The sequence below is a fragment of the Anser brachyrhynchus genome, assembly GCF_964034855.1.
Source record: "Anser brachyrhynchus genome assembly, chromosome: Z".
In the NCBI taxonomy this organism is placed as follows: domain Eukaryota; kingdom Metazoa; phylum Chordata; class Aves; order Anseriformes; family Anatidae; genus Anser; species Anser brachyrhynchus.
Window position 1 is genome coordinate 52,561,477 of NC_137697.1, and position 22,036 is coordinate 52,583,512.

At 41.1% G+C, this 22,036-nt stretch overlaps 1 protein-coding gene across 4 annotated transcripts in view; it reads left to right on the plus strand.

Annotated features, from left to right (window-relative positions):
• Positions 1 to 329: 329 nt before the first annotated feature.
• EPB41L4A (erythrocyte membrane protein band 4.1 like 4A) overlaps positions 330 to 22,036 on the plus strand; it is a 135,613-nt gene continuing 113,906 nt past the window's right edge. For all 4 annotated transcript variants that reach the window (XM_080573213.1, XM_080573215.1, XM_080573212.1 and 1 more), the window contains exon 1: positions 330 to 640. In XM_080573213.1, coding sequence (XP_080429339.1) covers positions 542 to 640 — 99 coding nt within the window. In that variant the 5' untranslated portion in view covers positions 330 to 541. The remainder of the gene's footprint in view (positions 641 to 22,036) is intronic.

The window sequence follows — 22,036 nt, forward strand, 5'->3', positions numbered from 1 at the left end:
AAACCAACCAAACAAAAAAATCAGCCTCCTCACCGCCCCCCGGAGCCCCCCGGCGCCCAGCAGGGGTCACTGCTGCTGCGGCCACCGGCAGGGGCGGCGGGTCCGGGTCCGGGTGCGGGGGGTCCTGGTGCGGGCGTGCCGGGTTCGGCGCAGGGCGGCGGGGGGGCTCCGCGGCCGGCAGCCCCCTCACATGGCCGCGGGCCGCCCCGCGCCGCCGGCGGGGCCCAGGGGCAGCGCGGCCGCCTGAGGGCCGGCCCCGGCCCGCGGCTCGGCACAAAGGGCAGGCAGGGAAGGAAAGAGGGAGGGAAGCAGGGAAGGAGGGAGGGAAGCGTGCGCGGACGGGGCGGCGGCTCGCTGCTCGCTGCGTTGCCCCGCTGCTCCCCTGCGGAGGGCACCCCCCGGGGATGGCCGCGGCGGGGGGCGGCCCCGCGGGGCCGGGCGCGGAGCCCTAGCGGCCGCCGAGCCTCTGTCCCCGTTCCCTGGCTCGCCGCTCGGGGGCTCGTCTCGCCTCCCGGCCCCGGCCCCGGCCGTGGCAGCAGGCATGGGCTGCTTCTGCGCCGTGCCCGAGGAGTTCTACTGCGAAGTTTTGCTCCTGGATGAGTCCAAGCTGACCCTCACCTCGCAGCAGCAGGGCATCAAGGTACGGGCGGCACGGGGGCTGCGGCGGCGGTGGCCGGGGAGGGGGGCTGGAAATGATCGTTTCGTGGGTTTTCGTGGCGATCTCGCAAATGACAGGTGAGGCGGGGGGACGCGCACCCGCCGGGTGGATGGGGCTGTGGAGGGTTTGCTCCGAGGTGCTGTGGAAGGAGCAGGTGCCGGAGGCTCCGGAGTGCTCGGGACACCGGGCACAGGCGTTATCCCGAGCATGCCGGCAAAGAAAAGGGGAAGGGAAGGAAAGGAAAGGGGAAAAGGGACAAGAAAAGGAAAGAGGAAAAAGGGAAAAGAAAAAGAAAAAAGCAAAAGGAAGGGAAAAGGCAAAAGGGAAAATGCAAAATAAAAAGGAAAGGAAAAGGCAAGGAAAAAGGAGAAAGGAAAAGAAAAAGGAAGAGGCTCTGGGAGAAGCCCCTCGCAGCGCGGAGCGGCTCTTCAAAGCTGTCCTGTGCCGAACGCTAATGAGCCCCGACGGAGCGTGCAAGTGCCGAGGGTTTTCGAAAGGGCCCTTCGCTCGGTCCTCTGCGATTTTAAGGCTGGTGACAGCAAGTGGTGTGTCTTGGACACTTGGAGCGCCTGTTGAAAAACAGGGGGCTTTGGGTTTGGTAGTAGCGTGAGAACATGGTTTCAGCGTGGGATCAGGGAAAAAAAAAAAGGGGGGAGAAAAATCAGTTCTCCTAACTTTATTCGTGGAAATGGCAGAGACTTTCAAAGAATAAAAAATCATCCTGGGATATCCTGTATGTTTCAGGTTGGAAGACTAAAATTTGGTGAAGCAGCTGGTGAAAAGAAAGGAAAAGGGAGGGAGGGAGAGGGAGCCCAAATCCAACTATAAATTTAACTGTCTTCTCTGGCCCTACCAGCTCTGCGTGTATGGAGAACTGTCAAGCCTTTCAGAGTCAACTGCCTGCAGATAGGCTCATAAATGCATGCTTCGTGCAGAGGAGTAGGCAAATCACAGTGACGCTGGAATTCAGTACCTACCTAAGGTCTTTGAAGTCTAAGTTTAGATGCATCTTTGTATGTGCAGACATGGGTTTGTTATGCATATTTATACATACATATGCTTTTGTTGCCCGTGTAGTTACGGAGCAAGAATATTAGAAAAACAATCTGCAAAGATAGTCCTGTGGCTGTTGGTCATGAACCCAAACCCTAAAAAGTGGTGGGGTTTTGTGTTTGACAAAAACCTCCCATGGGACAGAAAAGGTGTGAAGATGTAACTTCTTTTTAAGAACGTGTGGCTTGCAGTGTTGGGAACGGTCTAGTTTAAGACCAGGGAGTGGTTTCCTTCCATACTGACTGTGACCTGGTGGTGGTCTGATGCTGAAGGTTTGATCCCTTCCACCTGCTCCTTCACTGTGTTGAACCTGAGCTGGAACAGTGTGGATCTGACAGAAAAGTAATAGTTTGTTAGCATTTTAGGGTAGGCACTGAGATTGCACAGCAGAGAACTTTAGGGAAAGAAGGCTTTCCCTTTTTGTAGCAGCCTGTATTTTTTTTTTTTTTAGATTAATCTTGTATAATGTGAAGACACACCCATTGCTGCAGCTCTGTGAACCTTTGAAAGCCTGTGGAAAGGAGCTGCGTAGCTCTCCCCTAGCCAGTGGTTTCCACCTTTGTCTTCTGCTTGCCTTTGTACTGGCACAAGTGTTTGTACAGCTGTGTGTGAAGAGCAGTGCACGTCCAGCTGAAAAGTAACCACTGATTTCCCTTTTTCTGGATTAGTCTTCAGCTGGATCAGTGCCCCGATCTGCTTCACAGCTGGAGGAGGGCAAGACTGGCTCTTTCAGCTGAGTCCTGGCTTATGCCATTTTAAACTGCTCAGGGAGCATCAGTGTTGCTTTTAGTCTATGGATTTCCATCAAAGTTATATGATTATTTCGTAGTAAAAAATAAAATAAAATACAATTTGCTATGTTCTGTCATTTGACATTTCAGCCATGAAGTGAAACAGATGTATAAGCCTCTTCTGAATGTTTAGTTTTAATTCTTTTGTTATCATATACATGTCTAAAAATGCAGAGTCTTGTTGCACTTGTTTTTATAGAATTTCAGTTTTGGCACAAGGTACAGGTTATATGTTTGAATGGATTTTATTCTAGATCTGAGATTTCCTCCTTTATTCTCTCTTCACACTTTTAATTGGGTTTACAGCTACCCAGGAAACTTATGTCTTTGGTACTGTTTTACAAACCGTGAACTATTACAAAACCAGAGATTTAAAGTGGTTATAAAAGCCACTTAATTCCTCTCTTTTCCCCCAAGCAAATGCATGTCTGCTAGAAATGAAAACCGCAATTTAATAGCTATTTGCTGTCTGTGTACTTCCTCTATTGTAGTGGATTTAGTCCTGTTGTTTGCTTTTAAGGGCAGAAGACTGAGTGCTGTGACTCTAGGAGTGCCAGGCAACTTTATTTCTTCGGTGAATCTGAAATAATGGCAAGAAGTAGACACTTGTCCCTGAAGTTTTGAAAATGCTATGCTTAGTTTGCGTGATAATTACTTCTGGCTTGCTATGTCTGACAGCAGCTCTGCGTAGCAAAACATGACAGTCTGAGTTATGATCTCTCTTAGTGCACTCTTGATGCAAGAGCAGTGGGCTTTCAGTCGCACTTCAGACTAAAACAATGAGCGGAGGCCGTGCAAGAGTAAGGCTTTGAGAACAGTCTGGGGGTACTCGGCTCTTCTCTGTGGATTTCAAAGGATTGAAAGGATACTGAGGGTTGTTTTTTTCTGCTCCCAAGCAGGGCACCCAAGGTGCAAGGAGGCCGGGTGACGTTCCCAAGGTCACACAAGGGGTCAGCATCAGAAGGCCGGAGGCAGCCAGCAGGGCCCTCGCCGCCCATGGCAGCTTGTGGCGTGACCTGTGCCTTGTTGCCGCTCTGCTCGTAATAGTTTTTGCTCCTCACGGGTTTTCTGTTTCCTCACTGTTAGCTGTGAGGCCTTGCTCTTCTCCCTTTGTGCCTTCGTGGCTTGAGATAAGAGCACTGCGGTGCGAAAATGGGGAAACTAGCCCTCCGGCCTGCAGGTTGGCAGTAGGCTGGTAATAGTTAATCAGGAAAGGGCATCAACTATCTCATAATTGATATGTTTCCCTGTAGTACAGTAACAGAGAGGGGTATTTTGGAGAGTATATGTACTGGGATAAAAAAGAAATGTCTGTTCTTAGGCCAGACTGTTTTGGATCAAAAGAGGCCCTTCACTGCTTTCTGGTAAGGTGTGTCTGATCCTGGTATGTGGCATCAGCTTGAGGCATCTTCTCGTGCTCCTGGGTGGAGCTCTAAAAGGATGTTCAGTATACCAGCTGAGAGGTTTTTAACAGACCTGCTACAAATAGGGCAAGAATTAGCTGCTAAAATAATCACTTTTCCATTTTTTTTTTTTTTAAACTGACCTTCACACAGATTTAGCAATAAATTGGGCAGTTTTTTGGTAAGGTCTTTGGTAAGGCTCCTACTTCTGAGTAGGCATAGTCTATTTCTTGAAGTCATAAGACATGCCAGTAGTGTTCTGACATGATACCTGATTGTGGATGGGTTGTGTGCATCACATACTTTGATTATGTTAAGAGTTGGAGTAGTTGTCCTCACAGAAGATTTTTTTTTTTTAATATATTAAATTTTGTACCAAAAACCACCACCAACAAAAAATACTCGAAGTGGGGTGTGCCTTTGGCATAAGCTACTTTAGGTCTAGGGACTCCAAGCAGGCAACGGTAGGCTCTTGTTTTTTTTTTTCCCCAATATAAATGCATAACGCATGCATGCACGTGTCAGCAGAAAATAGATCCCTACAAATAGAAAGATCTCATAGTTTGTTAATGATTCTAACTGAGAGTTGGCATTAAAAGTCAAATTAGTAGTCATTTGCTGTGTGACTATGGGCTGTGTACTTAGTGACAGTGATCTCTGCTCTTTTTTATTTCTACATCTTTTAAAAAGTAAAACATCATTCTTTGATAAATTTGCTTAATTATGCAGGTACACTATTTCAGAAATCATGAAAATCTTTTTAATGGTAGATTGCAGCTTCTTTTGACCTATGGTAATTGTGGTCTGTTCTAGTAAACTGTAATATCAAAGCTGAAGCACGTTAAGTCTGGGTATTCTTTCCCTTCCCCTGGTTGGATTTTTCTGGATATTTAGAGTATTGTTTTGAAAAGAATTGTTAATAAAAGGTAAACCATTATTAACACAATAAATAAAAAACACAATCTTGAATTTATTTATTTATTTATTTTACCTTGAAACAGTGTTCAGAAAAACTGATTCTATTTATAAGTCTTGTTTGCATCCTTGTTGTTTCTTTTAGTTATAAAAACTGCAGTATTCTGTCAGGTGTGCATATTTTGTACAGCAGCAGAGATCAGACTCTAAGTGTGAATAAGTACACGTATTTTTCTTTAATATTATTGATACAATACCACCAAACATTCTTTGTAACAAAAGCTACAAAAAAAATTAACAAAAATGTAAATTAATGTTATTCTATATCACTTCCACATTAAAAAGATTCTAACTTCATTAAAATTTTATTATGTATATAAAATGGGACTAGGGAATCTGTGCACCGAGTACAAGATGGTGCATGTGCAACTGTGCAGTCTCAGTTCTCTTGTTAAAATAGGAACAAAAGGATTCACAAACCTTGCTATTAACTACCTCTCGAAATCACCGTCATGTATTTGAAATAGGTTACTAATTTCATGAGGATCTTTACAGATGAGACCAGCAATTTTGAATACTCCAGGGAATAACCAAAAAATAAATGAAGCCTGAGAGACTTTATTTTCCCTGGGTGCACTTAACAAAATTAATGAAACCAGCATGACAGCAAGAAGGAAATCCATTAACTTTTAAATGAAGTTACCTCTTAGTCAACCTGAGGTTTAGGCAATAATATTGACAGATGGGTCTGTTTTGCTGGTTTCAATGAGCAATAATTTCTTAACATATTCAGGGTAAATGTAAACTGTGTGAGATGGCCTTTTTATTAACCTTTATTTTGGAATCTTGTAAGTTGGAATTAGCACCTCTTAGAGTATTTAGTATAGTTAAATACTGTCTGTTGATATTTTACTCAGTTTATTAAAGTTCTAAGTTGAATGTAACTGCGAAATTGCAACCCTTCCCTTCAAGAAGGAAAATTGCTGAGAACTGGAACCACATGGTATGAGGGGAGCTCTTGAGGTGACTAAATAATGAAGAAGGTGCTTCAGAAAGAGAATTTAATTAAGAAGCTGTATTTTTTTTTTGTCATTTCACATTCTAAAAGACTTGTTACAAAGGTGCTATTGAAATTGTAGGAGAAAACAAGAAGTACTTACTGGTCACGCTGCATCATTATTAATATTCATATTTTTGCTGGAAAGATGAGAGATTACTGATATATTGCTGAATATATTGCCCTTTCTTTGTTCTTGTCAATTTTTCTTTTTTTTAATTTAAACCCTTATGTTTAAGAAGTTTTTTTTTCTATTTTTTGGAAAGATAGTGCAGTTATATTGGCTGCATTTTATTCAAAAGTGAGATCTTTGTGGGTGTATAATCATATTTAAAAATCTTAGTAGAATTTTGTAGACTTAATTTTTAGCACGCATTTCAGATCTTGTGCTTGCTGTATACCAATGTAATTTCATAGTTTAAAATCAAGATTGTAATTTCTATATTGATTGTGCTTTTGTTCCCACTTCTTCCTTCGCATCCTGGCTGGAGGATGATTGAACCCTGCAGGCACTGAGGTCAAAGGGACATGCTTGGGGGTGCCCCATGCTATTACTCAGAAGTGGAAGCATTGCAAAATGGGAGCTCTGCTCCTTTGGTTGTGTTGCACTGTTAAGGGGGGAGCCTGGCTGTTCTGCCAAGTGGGAACACGCCCTTTTATCTCCATTAAAAGCTTGTTTTCCTTGGTTTGTGACCATAAATACTGATTTTATAAAAGCTAAAATTTAAATACTCAGAGATTTATATCACTGTAAGCCAACCGTACCTTGTTTTGTCTGTTGTCCCACTAGTCACAGTTTGACTCCTCAGGGACTCCTTGGGAGGCAGGTGTACAAAAAAGGGCCAGGGAGGTCCAGTCTAAGGTGGATATGAGCCACATGCATTTGTAGTCACATCACCAAGTGGATTTACATTGTTTATTTGAGAGAAGGAAAGGAAAACAGTAGCAATGGGGAGGTCAGAATTAGGAGACAGAAAGAATTGGGAATATCAGTGAGAGAAGAAAAGAAATCATGTGATGACAAGGGAAGAAACCCTCTTATGAAGTGCAGTTCTATTAGTTCCTTTCCAGAGCAGGAAATGAGAAACCTCAGTAGTTTCTTTGAATTGGCAATGCAAACCATTATTACTGAAAAGTAAATGTAAAACACCCACATAGGGGTTTTTGGATAATTCTTCACAGAAACCTTTAGTGACTGGAGTGCATCATCAGCATATGCAACCTATCTGAAAGGGAGTGCTATCTGAAAGCTTGTTTCTTGAAAGTCTCAGAGCTTTGAAGTGATTCCTTTTAAACAATTCCTTCTTTCTCTTTGCCCCTAGTGATTTTTTTTTTCTTTAATATTCTGTCTTGGTGTGGCGTGAGGGAAGTGAATGCATGTGGCAAACCATCACTTAGGTGAGGTATTTGTATTATGTTTAATAAGGGGGATCATTTACATTCTGTAAACACCAACTGCTTCTTCTGTTTACATATTCAAAAATATAATAAATCCATTATTTACAGTCATGGATAATCACTAGTGTGAAAGAAAAAGTGGGCTATATTTTGTGTGGTTCTTGTATTTATTTTTTGTCAGTGTTTACCCTTTATACTTTTCAGGGTGACAAAATGGTTCTTTGTGAGCCAGACAAGAAAACACTCTTTCTTCCTCTAGGCCCAGTTATTGAAGTTTCAGATTGGTAGGTAAAATCCGTGCGTGATTGATAATAAGCAGCTCAGCACCTTACTGTGCTACCTTACTGTGTTCTCAGGAAAACGTGAACTAAGTACACTGAGGGATAAGTTCTTTGGCTGTGTGAGACAAAGCACCTTTTAGTAATGGAAAAGGAGGATCTTTTATCTCTCTGCTGCATGAAAAGTATTTGAAAGGCAGAAAATGGCAGTTTTCCATTGTAATTAGTAGTAAAATTTGGCATGATTACTAATGTGTGTAAGCACTTGCTTATGCTTTGCAGAACAAAAGGCAGTTGAGCATCTTGCAGGATTAAGCCAGGTGGTCACTGGACCTGGTTCTTTTCTTCCACGTACTCTATTTTTCAGTGTAACTTCTTATCTATGGTAAGAGTCATCTTTACGAGGGGCTATGCTGAGAACCATAAGGGCAAGTGCATTTTATTTTAAGGCATGCCTGTTTACCACAGGAAATTGGTGAAGCTAATGAGGCAGAATTCAAAAAGGAGGAAGAATGCTTGTGTGAGGGGTGAGCTCAGCTGGGAGCAAATGGCTAGATATCCCTTCTGGAAAGAGAGGAGAACCTCTGAATGCTGGTATGATATGTAATGTCAAAGCAGACTTTCCACATCCACCTAACTGGGCGCATCTTAAACTGCCCTCAAAGCTAGCTGGTGTTGGCCATCAACAGAGACAGAAGCAGACTGCAGTGGGCCTTGCCTCTGCTATAATTCTTTGTCTGTGGCGCTATTTATTTGTCTATAAGATAGAAGATGGCTGTTTGTGAGGTAGCATGATCTTCTTACTGGAGTTGAAGGGAATGGAATCCATGTGTTGGAACCAAATCGAACTGTAAGGCTACAAGTGCTACTACCTACTACTTTTTCAGTTTTTGTTCATGCTGAGAAACCTTAATATTCTAAATTTCCTGTGGTTTCCTGTGTCTGTGCCTTTACTGTCTGGAAAGACAGTATGAGGGAGTGCAAACTGCTTGCATCCTTGGCTAAATGGTGCAGACTGGCCACATCTACACCATGTTGCATGCAGCCCAGACCAGGTAGGGGTATCTGGGGCTTGTTTGATGCTGAGAGACAATCTTTTGTCTGCATGGTTGGCTCTTTTATTCAATATGCCAGGGTAAAAGAAAGACTCAAGTCTCAGACCATCAGAGTTCTGGTTGTCATAGCATGACAGTGAAGAGTGATAATATATCAGGGTGCTCTGAAGCTGCATGCAGTGCTATATAGTGCTTGAAGACTGATATGAATGAGTGAAATAAGCTGTTTGTGTTAAGGACCATGCAGCAAGTCATCCTGACAGCTATTCCTGGATCTCCTTTCAGAGGAAGTTAGGACACTTCAGAACGGATCATGGGAGAAAGGTTGCCTAAGTTCAATATTGGTTGTCAGCAAGCAAAGGCCTTGGGCAAATGAAGAGAGATGCAAGTTGACAGCATGGTTACACTTGCAAAAAACTTTTCCCATATTGTTGTTCCCTTGGTGAAAGAAGGGAAGAAAGCCACAAGACCTTGCAACAGAAGCTTTTGAAGAGGTGTGCGGATGCCCTGACTTGCCCTCAGCTTTTTATGTTTAATTTGCATTGGCTGTTTTGGGTAGGGGAGAAGGCAGTTGTATCAAAGGTGTTTTTTAGTATTTTTTTTTTTCCAGGATTGAATAAAGCCCTAAAGTTCAAAAGATCAAATACTTTGCTTCTGTTTCAAGTGATGTTAGATTCTTCAGCCATATTCTTCCCCCTATTCTTTTTTTCCTCTCTGAAAGTCCCTCAGAAGGACTTAGATATTCCAAAACACGTGCCTTTTCTTTTTGTAACATTTGAGTTGGCTTAACACTTCAATTTTTTTTTTCTCTGTGTACTTGCTTCACCTGGAACACTAAAGCTTTGGGATCATATTTGGAAACAAAAGCTTCTGGTATCCTTCAAGATGCCACGTTTATTCTGGATTACTTTGACTAGTCTTTTGTTCTTCTGTGTTAAGACTTGACAAGTATAGTGTCTTTAAAATCACCTCTACAAACTATCTTCCTCCAAAAAAGGGAGGTTGTATTCTCCCCTCTCCCAGCACTCCAGATAGGTGTGGACAAGATTTATTATGAAGAAAATGCTCTTGGCCTTCTGATTCCTTCAGTTACTCATCTGTCCCTGGGCTGTTCTGGCAAAATGCAATTCTTTTCCTTGGGCAGTGATTTGGTAACAACGCTTCTTTTTCTTGTGAAAGCAGTAGTGACTTACCAAAGCCTTTCCCTGATTTGAGAATACTTTACATGGAGAACCTGGTTGCAGTTGCAGTGAAGGCAAAAGGTGTTTTGGCATGCTTTGCCACCAACTTCAATAGGAGCCAAATTGGACCCAATTTTTCTACAAGCAGGCTCAATTAATAAATGATGACGCTGCAAATAAAATGTGTTGGATCTTGTTCAAAGATGTTAGATATTGTTCACATAAAAGAGAAGTATAAACTTTCTACCTTTTATTTAAAAGTTAAACTTTTTCTTAGTCATCCTTGGCTTTTCTTCAGAGTTCAGTTCTTGAGTCTGACTACTTAGAACATGAAAGCTGTGTTTGTTGCTCTCAAAACTGAATCTTTATTCCATGATCCTCAAGCTGTTTTTTCTCTTTTCCCACTTTCCTGAAAAAATTCTGCAATAGAAGCAAAGTTCACGAGCTCTCTCCTGATGTCTCTGCTTAAAGGTGAACTGCAATGCAAGCCATGTTTGTTTATAAACTGCTCTGTTGAACAAATACAGGTGAAGAAAAGTCAGAATGGTCAGAAAAATAATTATTTTTGATAACTCTGTGTGTGTCCATATAAAAATTGGAGGGTCTTCGTGAAAGGAAGATGTTTAGGGGCAGGAATCTATAAAATATCGAAAGGAAATAAATCTCTCAGTATTTGCTTTCTTTTGTTGTAAATCCTTCATTGCATTGGTTTGTCCTGTCTGTTTTTATAATGGCCCTTTTTCTTTTTTTTTTCCTGTAGTTTATGAAAGCTCCAGAAGAAGGCAGAAATCTCACAGGAGAACATGCTTCTGATTTGGCATGCTTTGCTGGGAGAAAAGTTTAGTTGGGGTTGGGGGTTGTTGGATTAAACCAGCTGCATTGAGTTCACTGAAAATAAACAGAAAATATCTTTTCACTATAGAGGTCTTCTTTTTCCCTACTCTTACATATTCTGTATCTAAGCTCATGACATTTTCCATTATATTGATTTTTATTATTATTATTTGTTTGATTGTTTGTGAGCATTACGTAGGTGAAGGGTTCAAATCAGAAGCCTGCTTTCCTGTACAGGAGCTAGCAAAGTGTACAGTGCCTTTAAGCAGCAGGTGTGTGCTCTGAAGATCACCACGCATAAAAATGCCCTTGCATGTTGAAGTCAGTTTTAGACCATTACAGGGAACAGTTATGGAGAACAGGAAACCTGATCTGCCTGATAGGCGCTTTCAATTCAGCGCAGCCTTGCAAAGAGGAAAAGAAAAAATCATAATGCAGGGAAAAGCACGATTCTTCTTAGGTCTTGTAAGCCTGAAGTAGGAGCGGGGAACCAGAAGAATGGTTTAAAGGGAATTGCAGAAGCGATTGTTTAAAGTGTACACAAAGGAAGTCTTGCGTTCAGTCGAGAGCACTAGCCATTTTCAGTCTGGAAGAAGGGACTGAGCATTTAATTAAACAATGCCTGTGACTTTATTGGTTTATACTCCAGTGTTCCTGATATGTGTAGACTGAGATTATTTTTCACGTGTACAGCTGTTTCCTCCTGTACAAAGTTAGCACTTGAGTTTTTTGTAGGATGACAATTGTTTTGGTTGTGATAGCACTGGAGCAGGCTGACAAAACATCGAAGTACTCCTCACACCACCTGTACAAAGGCAGGCCCTGCCCCAGGGATGCCTCCATGTAGGGCTGAAGCAATACACGGTGAGCAAACTGACAGGCTGGTTGGGATGGAAAAGAGGGCACGGCATCAGTTCAGGAAGTATTGTCTCTGGAGCAGGGTAGCTGACTAGTTTGGGGTTGTTGTTTTGACATCGCAAATTTACAAAATTCTGCTTTTTTTTTAAAAAAAAAAAAAACCAAAAACAAAACACCAGGTTTGTCTGCCCCAAATTATAAATACATACGATGGGTAGCTCTGGGCTGATCTGTATCCATATCCTGGATGGGTGTCATGATTCTGCTTAAGGATGTTCTGTTTTCACTGGAGAACATTTATGAAGGTAAAACAGTGGAAAGAGTCTGCATTGGTACAATTAATTTGTACTTTCCTTAAGTGGTAAAGGTAATTGGTTAGCATTAGCAGCTCGACAGCCCTTCCCTGGGGCGGGCTGGCAGGGAGGAACACAGTGACTCCATGAGCTCCGTGAAGAAGGTTTTTAGGCAAGCCTGAAGATTTTAAGCGTCTCTGACGTAAAGCTGCAAAGGCAGCTCGTCTGCCAAAGGTTATTCCAGAGTAAATACTGACCTTATCAAAGCACAGAACCCATCTGTCAAACCTTTGGATCAACCCTGTACACCCATCACATCCCAAAGCCTCAAGATTTGGTCTGCATACAAAAATGGCCTTTCTCACTAATAGGATGTGCTTTACTGAGCAGAACTGCAACCCCTGGTAGCCTGGTTACACATTAGGAGATTGCTCGTGATACTATTATAGGCTACTCACTTAGGGGGAAAGGAATATGCTGCAGAAGCTTAAAGCACCTTGAAACATGCATATGTGTCTATTTAGGGTAAGGATTTTAGCAGAAAAAATACTTTGGTTTAATAACAGAATTGCTAGAACCTTGGTGGAACTGATTACTTTTGACCTAACTATTTCATTTAGATAGAAGGCTGGATCTACTTGATTTTTTTTTTTCTTCATTATTTTGAAAAAAAGTTGGTTCTATACTGGGCTCTTGCTTCAAGTGGGCATTGTATCTTCAAGTGACAGTGGGAATCTTTATTGAAATTGATTAAGCCAAAATTAAGTCGGTGGTTAGGCTTTAGTCAGCTTGCACGTGTTCAGCTACAGGAGAAAAAAAATAATATTATCCTTTGTCAGATTATTTCAAGTGTCGTTTGAACAATAATGTATCAAAACAAAATTCAAAGCAAAACAGCAAAAATCATACATGTGAAAAAGAAATTGGGAGGATCTGGTCTTGGTGAGGAGGGTCCTGTTGATGTCAATTGTACCATGTAATCATAGACAGGACTGGCATGGTATTTATTTTCAAAAGTATTAGGTGCGTGCCTGAGTCTTTTGAAAGCTTGTATTTCTAAAGATCATGCTTGGCATTCAGATAATTCTGAAAAGCTGTCTCAAGGCCTGAATTACCAGTTACAGAGTAAATATCAGTGCAGCAATACCACTTACATTGAGGTAATGTTATGGTGCCTGGTGTATGTGCACTGGACCCGTGAACTAAAACGGGAAAGCAGCTTCTTAGCATGATGAATTGGCATTTTCTTATTCAATGCTAGGAAAAGAAGATACAGGATTTTATGCCATTGAGTTGGTATTAAAAATCAACCAAACAGAAAGAATCCCACATAGCTAAATGTGGGTTTAACAGTTTTAAGAAACAGCTGTTACTGACAAAAAGAAATGTTTGCCTCTAAGCAATACTGTAATTCTTCACAGAGGAACATATTAAAATTGCATTTCATAAGGAAAGTTTGACTATCACAGAGTCATTTATGCGGTGACGTGGAGCTGAAAATTGTATGATTCAGGTAGGTGTGTAAACCTATCTGAAATCAAGTGCTCCACTAGGAATACAGTATCTGAACCTCTCACTTACATGCAGTGCCTGTGGGCTCTGCTGATTCTCACAAGTTTCTACCTAAAGGTCTGGCCACATGATCAAGCTGGTCAGTGTCAACTATGGTAGCTCTCCCCGTGCATAAATAGCAAATATTTCATAATTCAGATTAGATTGTAGTAAGAGGATTTAGTTGCATTACCTTTCATTTGCTGTTGGCTAAGAGCCTATGCTGGCTGTGGCAGTTCGGCCCACATGGGTATCTTTTAAAGGTGTTTGAGTTCTTTAGAAAGCTTCAAAACAGCAGTGTTGCAGTCTGATTTTTGCAGTGAGTTTCACTTTGTTTGGAGTTTTCTTCAATGCGAAGACTTGGAATTTCTTTCTTGCTCTCGATTAAAATAATTAAAACTTTCTGTTGTCATAGTTACAGAGAGGAACTCAAAAGCACGAACCCTGCTAACTCGTAAAACCAGTAAGCTGCATGTTTCTATGTGGAAGCTCAGAATTAAAGCAAATGTTATGCTTTTAATTTTTTTTTTTCCTTGAAACAGAAGTCATCATTTCTTAATAGCTAGGATTGCTTCTGTAGAGCAACAGGAGTAGAGGGGAATTGAATGAGTTAAGTTATATAATCAATTTATAGGGAATTGCATTATGTGAAGACAGTCACAAATATGTTTTTTTTTTTTTTTTTTTCCCTGGTCTGATCTGTTCTTGAAAACCTCTACTAAAAGAGATTCTGCAGCCTCCCAGGAGCTCAGCTGCAGTCCTTTGTTACTCTGGTTAGAAAGCTTTCCCTGACATCTAGCCAGGGTCACTTTTGTTTTCAGTTAAGCTACTTTCATTTTTTCCTAACTTCAGTGGGTCTGTGCATCGGGTACATTTGATCCTTAGCCTTTTTCAACATGCTATTTTATAGTATGTTGGGAGACTTGATGCTAGGAAATGCCAGAAAAAACTTTTGATCTTGTGCTGGGACAGGCACTCAGGACAGTTGTCTGGCACCCGAGATGAGGGAAGGTATGTTTATATAGGACATAAAGCTGGGTTAGATGTTCTCTACTACTGTGTCATATTCATGCACCTAGGCAAAATATCAAGACCTCTAAGGGTTATTGCTCTGCTGCATTTTTCTGAGAGACCCCAGCAGAGGCAACTTAATCTGGTGACTCTGCAGAAGCTTTGGCAACTTCTTCCTCCAAACCACATCACACTTTTCAAATGCACATCATTATCTCTGTGCCTCACGTTGGCAGCCTCTGGAACTATTCACTTGACATTGCCCCTTCCAAGACAGCTTTAAACTGAGCACGGCTGGGTCCACAAGTCCAGAAGATGTGATGTGAAATGTTCTTCTGAGGCAGGTGATGGGGAGACTAAAAACTGGTAAGACTGGTCTGCTGGCCAAGCCTTGAGATGGTTTGTGGCTGAGCAGTGTGCAGTTTCTGCTTCTACCAGCCTAAACCCCTTGGGAGGGCCTGTGCTTCAAGTCCTTGCACTGCACAAAGGGAAATTTTATTTCATTTGTGTGTGTGGTTTTTTTCATGATTTTGACTGTAAACTTGGGGAGTTAAGGACTATTAGATGTATTTTTCACAATCCCTAGCAAGGGGTGCTACAGGATTTTGGAAGTCTCTTTGGGCCTTTTCCATGTAAATGAGGGTAATGATAAAAGATCAGGAGGGGCAAGTGAGGGGAAATAAGCACTGCAGTGTGAAAAAACTACTTTATATTTTAATTAAAATCGATCTTATCGGTTGTAAGTCCTAGTACCATACAGTTCTTTCTTAGAAGTTCTGACAGGATCTTGAAGACTGGAAATGTGTTCAGGCAAAAATCTGAGGTTTTACTTAACCTCAAAGAACAGGGGTTGACTTAAAAAGAAAACATGCCCTCAGAACAGAAGTGGACAAAAAATTTGCAAACAAACCTCAACACCAGCTCTGCCAACTTTCTGACCACCCTTTCTACATTTAAAAAAATAAAAAATAAAAATCCCTGCAGCCACAAACAGATCTATTTCTCTCTGCAGAGTTAATTTTTAAGTTTGTTGGATTGGTTTTCTGCATCTGCTTTTTAACATCTGTGATACTGTTGCATCAGGTGTCCCTTCCCATTTCCAAAAGTTAGTATGAATGCACCTTCCAAACATACAACTCAGGGTTTTAGAAAGATTTTAGAAAAATCATGATTACTGGAAGAGCCCTCTGTATTTGGGAAGTTCCTGTATGTGAACTTGTGTTGCCCACAGGCAAAGCTACTTCCAGTTTGAGCTCAGGCTTTGAAGGACCCAAATGTATAATCACTTCTTGTTGGGCAGTTCTCAAATTTCACATTTAAAGAGTTCTCCAATATCTTGGCAGTCATGTTGTTTTTCTTCTGACGGCGTAACAGCAGTAGTGTTAACCACCTTTCTTGCCAGCTGCTATCCAGGTAGCAAGATTACAGAAGGAAGAGAAGAGAAGAGTGTTGAACTAACATTTTTCATCGTTGTTCCCGTTTGGGTTCAGTTTTACTGAGGTTCCATAGAAATGAAAAAAAAACGTTTGCATTTGCCTCCAGTTTGACTCTTGGCTTGCTGAGATGCTTGTCTTCAGGGACAGCCTGCTTTGTGTTACCTACATGATGTGAATCCCCAGGGGAGGAGGAGTATGCTCATCCACAGCACTGGCATTGCAATTGACAACTTCTGATCTGGACCTTTCTTTTGGGATCCAAAAATCCTGAGTGCAGTAGAAATAGAAAAAACGTGGTAGAGATAATATTCCCTTCCATTCGTGCTTCTTCCTGCCTAGACTTGCCAGTATTTGTATCTGTGGCTGCAGAGATGGGAAGGAGAGGAGGTACACTACAAAGACCTTTGTAAAACTATTAATGCTCAACCAAATTAAGAGGGAAAATGTTTTTGATTAAGAGAGAATGTGTTCCTTGAACTCTGTCCTAATTATAGCTGCGTGTTTCTCCTCTTCTAACTTGGCCCAGCCCTGTCTAGGCTAGCCTGAGGACTACTCTAATTTACTGCAGTTGGCCATGATTCCTGAGGAGCTGCGTGCCACCTGGCTGTGGCTGGAACAGGATTTATCCCAGACGCTCCATCTCCCCACCCCGAGAAGAAGCTGTGAGCAGGAATGTGCAGGAGCGGATGTCCTGGGTAGCAGTTCGCCTGGGTCCAAAGTGGGGAAACCCCAGCAGGGAACTTGCTGAGGCTCTCCACATCAAGCTGTTTGGGTTGCAGAGAGGACAAAACTTCTGCTGACCTCCTCCAAATACCCTTATGTCCCCCCTTATGGTGAAAAGTGTGAGAGCTACTATCTGAAGCCCTGCAATTTTAAGGAAAGGCATTATGAACTCACGGTGAAGTCAGTGTGTTTTCTCAGGGGTCCTCTCTACTTAAAACACTTTTTTAAACAAGACTTTAATTTGTAAGTCAACAGTGCAAATATTTTGTCTCTGCAATCTTTACAAAAATGTTACTTGTACAAGCAAAAAAGCAATATTCCAAAGGGAGGCTAGTTGCCTTAGTTAATTTACAAAAGATGGGTTTATTGTTCATCTCGCTGAAAAGACTTTTTGTCTTGCTGTTTCACTTAACTTAGTGAATATTAATAGTAACTTAATAAATAATTACAGAATACAATATGACATGATAAGTTCTTCAGGTCATACTTAATTCAACCTGTTAACTATTTTTTTTCACTCCTTTGCATCAGAAATGCTCTAATAAATGCTGTTAAATCCGCTCTTCTTCCTCCACACCTTTCTTAATGATTGTTTTAGGGGTCATTAGTACAAATGCTTGCAATGAGGCTTAAGAATTAATTTCGTCAGTGTCTTTCCTAGAGCTATTTTTCCTTTAAGAAAAAAATAAATGCATCTCCGCTGATGATATTCTATCACCAATACTATTTCTAGTGTTACCTTCCCGCTTTTTGTATTGATTGAATTTTGTGATCTATGTCTAGACTCGGTATTTGCCACCTTTGCTGATGGTTCAACTAACACAACCACACTTGCATCGTATTAGGAATGTAGATGCCATTTTAAGAGTTTAGAAAAGTAAAGAGTTGCTCCAATGCATTTTACCAGTTTTAAGGTTGATATTACTATATGGGGAAACATTTCCTGCAGCCTTCCCAACAGTTCATCATTCTAGAAGATTCATCTTAAAACATGTAATATTGTTTTGCCACATGTTAATTCAAAAGCAGAACAAAGTGTGGTTTCTTCTTTCTCCCATCTTAACCTTTTCCTTTTAATCCAACTTCATGTTATACAAGCCTGTTGCCAGCAACAAAATTTTTCACTTTACATTTCAGCAGATTAATTAGCGGTGAAAACTATGAATCATCTTTCTGCTACGCAGAAGCAGATTTAAGTTTAAGGCAGGTTTAAGATTATGTTGAACTATTATATGAACTATGTATGTTTCAGTATGTAACGGAAAGTCAGAAGCTATCCATAAATATTGATTGTGAAAATTAGTTTTCTGGATTTTTGAACATCTGGATGTGTTCTGTGCAAATAACCTGCAGAGTTTTGTAAGTAGTCTGGTTTTACTGAGTAATTATTAAAAATACTAACCTGAAATTAAATAGAAATGAACCATTGTAAAAATGCCTTTTGGAAGCCTTTCCTGCCTTTTCCTTATAAACGATGCAGTCAAAATATGGGGAGAAAAATGTGTAATCTCAGAAAGTTGACCGGTCATCAACCAAACCCATTACATGACAGTTTTGACTGTGTGTCTATTCTATACTGCGGTGTCAGCTTGTTCACAAAGTTGTTTTGCATTCTTTCCCCAACACTTTTCTTTTCAACAGCAAATTTACTATGGATTAATACTACAATGCCAAAATGGAGAAATTATGCTGATGTGTTTTTGGTACAGTGAAATAATCATTTTCAGTGGTATTATAATAAAGCTATGTGCTTGACTGTGCTGTATTTGTGGAACAAAGTATAAAATGTACATTTCCTCTGTTTGTGAGAGGCTTGAGCTTTCATACAAAACAGACTCAAACATTTTACAGTCATGCATAAAATTATTGAATTGTGTGTCCCTGTTTCTTTAATGTTGCTTCCTTTGATCTAACGAGTTCAGAAGCTTGCTTGGTGGGCAGTTGAAAAACTATTTATCTTGCAGTTTACAGTGAAGTTACAATAATGCGTTGGCAGTTTGTAATTAAGCTTAGGCTTAACAGTGTCAGTTCAGTTTTGTCAGATTTTTTTTTCTTCTGATTTTATATTCAGAGGAATTTATATCCTGCAAGTCCAGCACTAGTTGTTGGAAACATTCCTTCCAAGTCAGAGGTCTTAAGTGTAGATAGTAGATGGATAGTAAATATTGGTAGGTAAACAATTGGAGCACTGACACTTAAGTGTGTGTGCATGTGTGGGCATACAGTGTACGTGTGTGTATCTATACGTATGTGTGTAAGTAATTGAAAGGGCAGGGCTTTTTTCCAGGAGATGAGTGGCTGAGGAGTGCAGCATGGTGAAGAACTGCTGAACTACAACAGCTCAAGTGACATTCCTTGAAATCCTATAAGAGTTTTTTGAATCCCTCGTAAAGACACAGAGGGTGCTCTTAATAATTTCGTGCCAGTTAGCTGATGATGGTGTGCAAGTTACAGATGTATCATCCTCATAATGTTCAATATTAGTTGTCTCTGCTTACTGGTATGTTGTGAATTTGAGGAATTGGAATTGTATCTTTATACACACCTTTTAGTTAAATGTGGCACTCAGCACTGTGACAACCAGGAGTTACCAAAGAAAAAAAACACTCTACCCTCCGTAACTTCTGGCTTTATTCCCCACTTCTCTACTTTGTGTGTGACAGCATGTTTGTGAATTGCTATCTGCATTTTTTCCCTTGCATATTCAGTGATCTGAGTTAGATGTGCAATCTTCTTGTCAATGGAAATTTTTCCACCAATTTCAAAAGGCTGAGGCTCAGCCTGTTTTCAGTTCCTTCTTTGTTGAGTAAGACTTTTGATAACCTCAACAAGGGCATGGAAAAATGGGGCGTGGGTGGGTAATTTTCTCAAAAGAAATTTTAAAAGCTCTTCTCGTATTATGTAAATGTTGCTCTAGCAGAACAACAATAGGTAGAAAAAGCTTTAAAATATTCACTGGGACCTTTTAATTTTAGATGTAATTGTGCACAAGTGCATACCATAAATATTGCTTCATGTATTAATCATCTTTGTCAGCAGACTAACTGAACATATACATACAGTATTTAAATGAAAAGCAAGATTTAATACAATATTAGGTGACAGCATGAGTCATGTTTTTAGCCACTACAATCCTGAAAATAGTGCATTGTTTCCCATTTTCCAGTATCTCTTTCAGAAAACGTAATGCTAGGATTTTCCGGTATGGCTTTCAAGTTTAATTTTGGTATATTTGGTTTCTTACAAAGCTTTGTAGATTTCCATTGATTATGTATTAAACTTGCAAGCTATGGAATTTATAAATGGTCCAAAATAGATCTGTTGTATGGTTTATATTGATTTTGTATATTTTATGTATGGATTACGTAGGATTTTTTTGTTTTTAAAATCAGTTTTTCTCCAATGTTTTCTCTTCGAAGCCCATCTTTTCCAGTTCAGCTACTGACTGTTTTAAAATGTTATTGATCAGTCTCTTCTCATTGCAGGCATTAGATATTACAGGTGATTCCAGCTGTGTAGTGTTACACTTAAGATACGTTTTCATGTATTTCTGCCTATGACATGGACAAACAAGGTATCAGGGAAATCAGGTCAGTGGAGATAAAATTGCTTACCCCAGTAGCAAAACCTGCACAATAGCAGGGCGAATGAAGTCTCTGTGGAAGCAAAGAGTTGGTTTTACAAACAGTGTTTACAGTGGATTGGTTCAGCAGCTCAGGTGTGTTTGTGTGCTTCATTTTTTTTTTGTGGGGTGGGGTTGGGTGGGCATACTGTGAGTACAATTGGATCAGACTGGGAAGTTTTTGATATAATCTGAATATTCCCAAAGTTTATGTTACTACAGAGATTAGAAGTGGGTGTATAGGTATTGTCTGTATTTTACGTAGTTTGAGGGCTTCCAAAGAAAATACCACTGTTACAGTTCCTGATTTGTGATAGGTTTTGTGGAGCATCACTATGGAAGTAATCTGTCTTGATGTGACTGCAGGGTGCCAGTCTTGGCTGGGCAGTTAGGTATGCTTCTGATGGTGTCACAAATGAACAGGGTATTGGCCAGTTCTAAAAGTGCATGAACAACAATTCCCAACTGTGCACCTGGGTCTGTTTCAAAGAATTTTTTATGTTACACTTCTGCTTACCAACATGTTAATAATTTTCTAGCAGGACAATTATTATTATTTTTCCTGTCATCACCTACTTAGGCAAACAGGAGCTGCCCTCCCCCCCCCCCCCCCCCCCAAAAAAAAAAGCCCCTGTTTCTAGATTGCTTCTTACAAATTGCTCTGTCCTGTATTCTGTGTGTGAAATATTAAACCATCTCATCCTTCCCTCTGTGTAATAGCAGCAAACAATGGAGAAGGTGGGAACTGGAGAAGCATGGGATTCTTGCCTTGTAGACTGTGAATTAGCATGATGGGAATATGAAGCCAATCTGGGCTGCATGACGTGCATGACATATACTTCACTTGGATGGGAGTGTTCTGTAATTAGACTTACATGCACTACTTGAGGGGAAGTAAAGAAATAAAGACTAAGCTTTTAAAACCAGTTATGGTTAAACTGCACAATAAATTGATGCGTGACAGTCTCTTTTCTATGCTTTTCCTTGTGCAGCGCAGCGCGCTTTGGTTGCTGCTTGGTTCCTATTTCATTCCTGTTCTCTTCTTACCTTCTGCCTTTTTTTCTTTTACTTTGTCTGTATTTGGTGTTGTGAGCCTATGGGGCTTTGTCTGTTTGTCTCCTTGGCAGCTTGCATGCTGTAGTTGTGTACGGCATTCCTCGCCACATCACGTGTGAGCAGGTCGTGAAATCTCAGTGGTGTGAGCAAGGGCATGGAGACAGGGCAGGGTGGATGTGCAGAGCTTACGTGCTGCTTCCAGAAGGCTGGCTCCTGTGCTGCCTGCCCCCTGTGGCTACCCCTGCTCGGCAGAAGGCAGAGTCCGTGAAGGTGCCTGCTTGTTCACACACAGCACAGCGTCTGCGGTGAGGAGAGAGGAGGAGCCTTGCTATCTCTGTCTTTCTGTGCCTTTACTCTGCCTTCATTTTGTGTATCTGTGGCTTTCTCCCTCCTGACTGTGGCTCCGGGAACACACACCCTTCCAGTTAATGCCTGTGTTCTCTTAGGTTTGAAGCAGGAATAAAAGAGTTTGAAAAGACTGAAATCTTTGTTGATCACCTATCTTTAAAGCATCCCCCAGCTGCTATGTGCTGTGTTGCTCATCAGTACATGAAACCCAATGCGTGACTGCTTTAAGTACAGCTGAAGATCTTGTGGTCTCTGTCACCTGGCATTCGAGCAAGAGAAGAGTGAGGCTTTGTAAGGTCGTTTTCTCATTCAGTCAGCCACAGAGACCCCACAGAAGGGGGCTCTCCGTTTTAGTCTTTTCAAAGCGCAGTGGTCTCTGTTATCACATGTTACATGAAAAGAGCTCCCCGTATAACGTGGTTGGCTGGAAACAGCTGATGCTGAGTGCCTCGCTGCTGTTCCTAGGGCTCCCAAGCTGCGTGTGGCAGACCTCCATGAGCTGTGCTGTGCGCCTG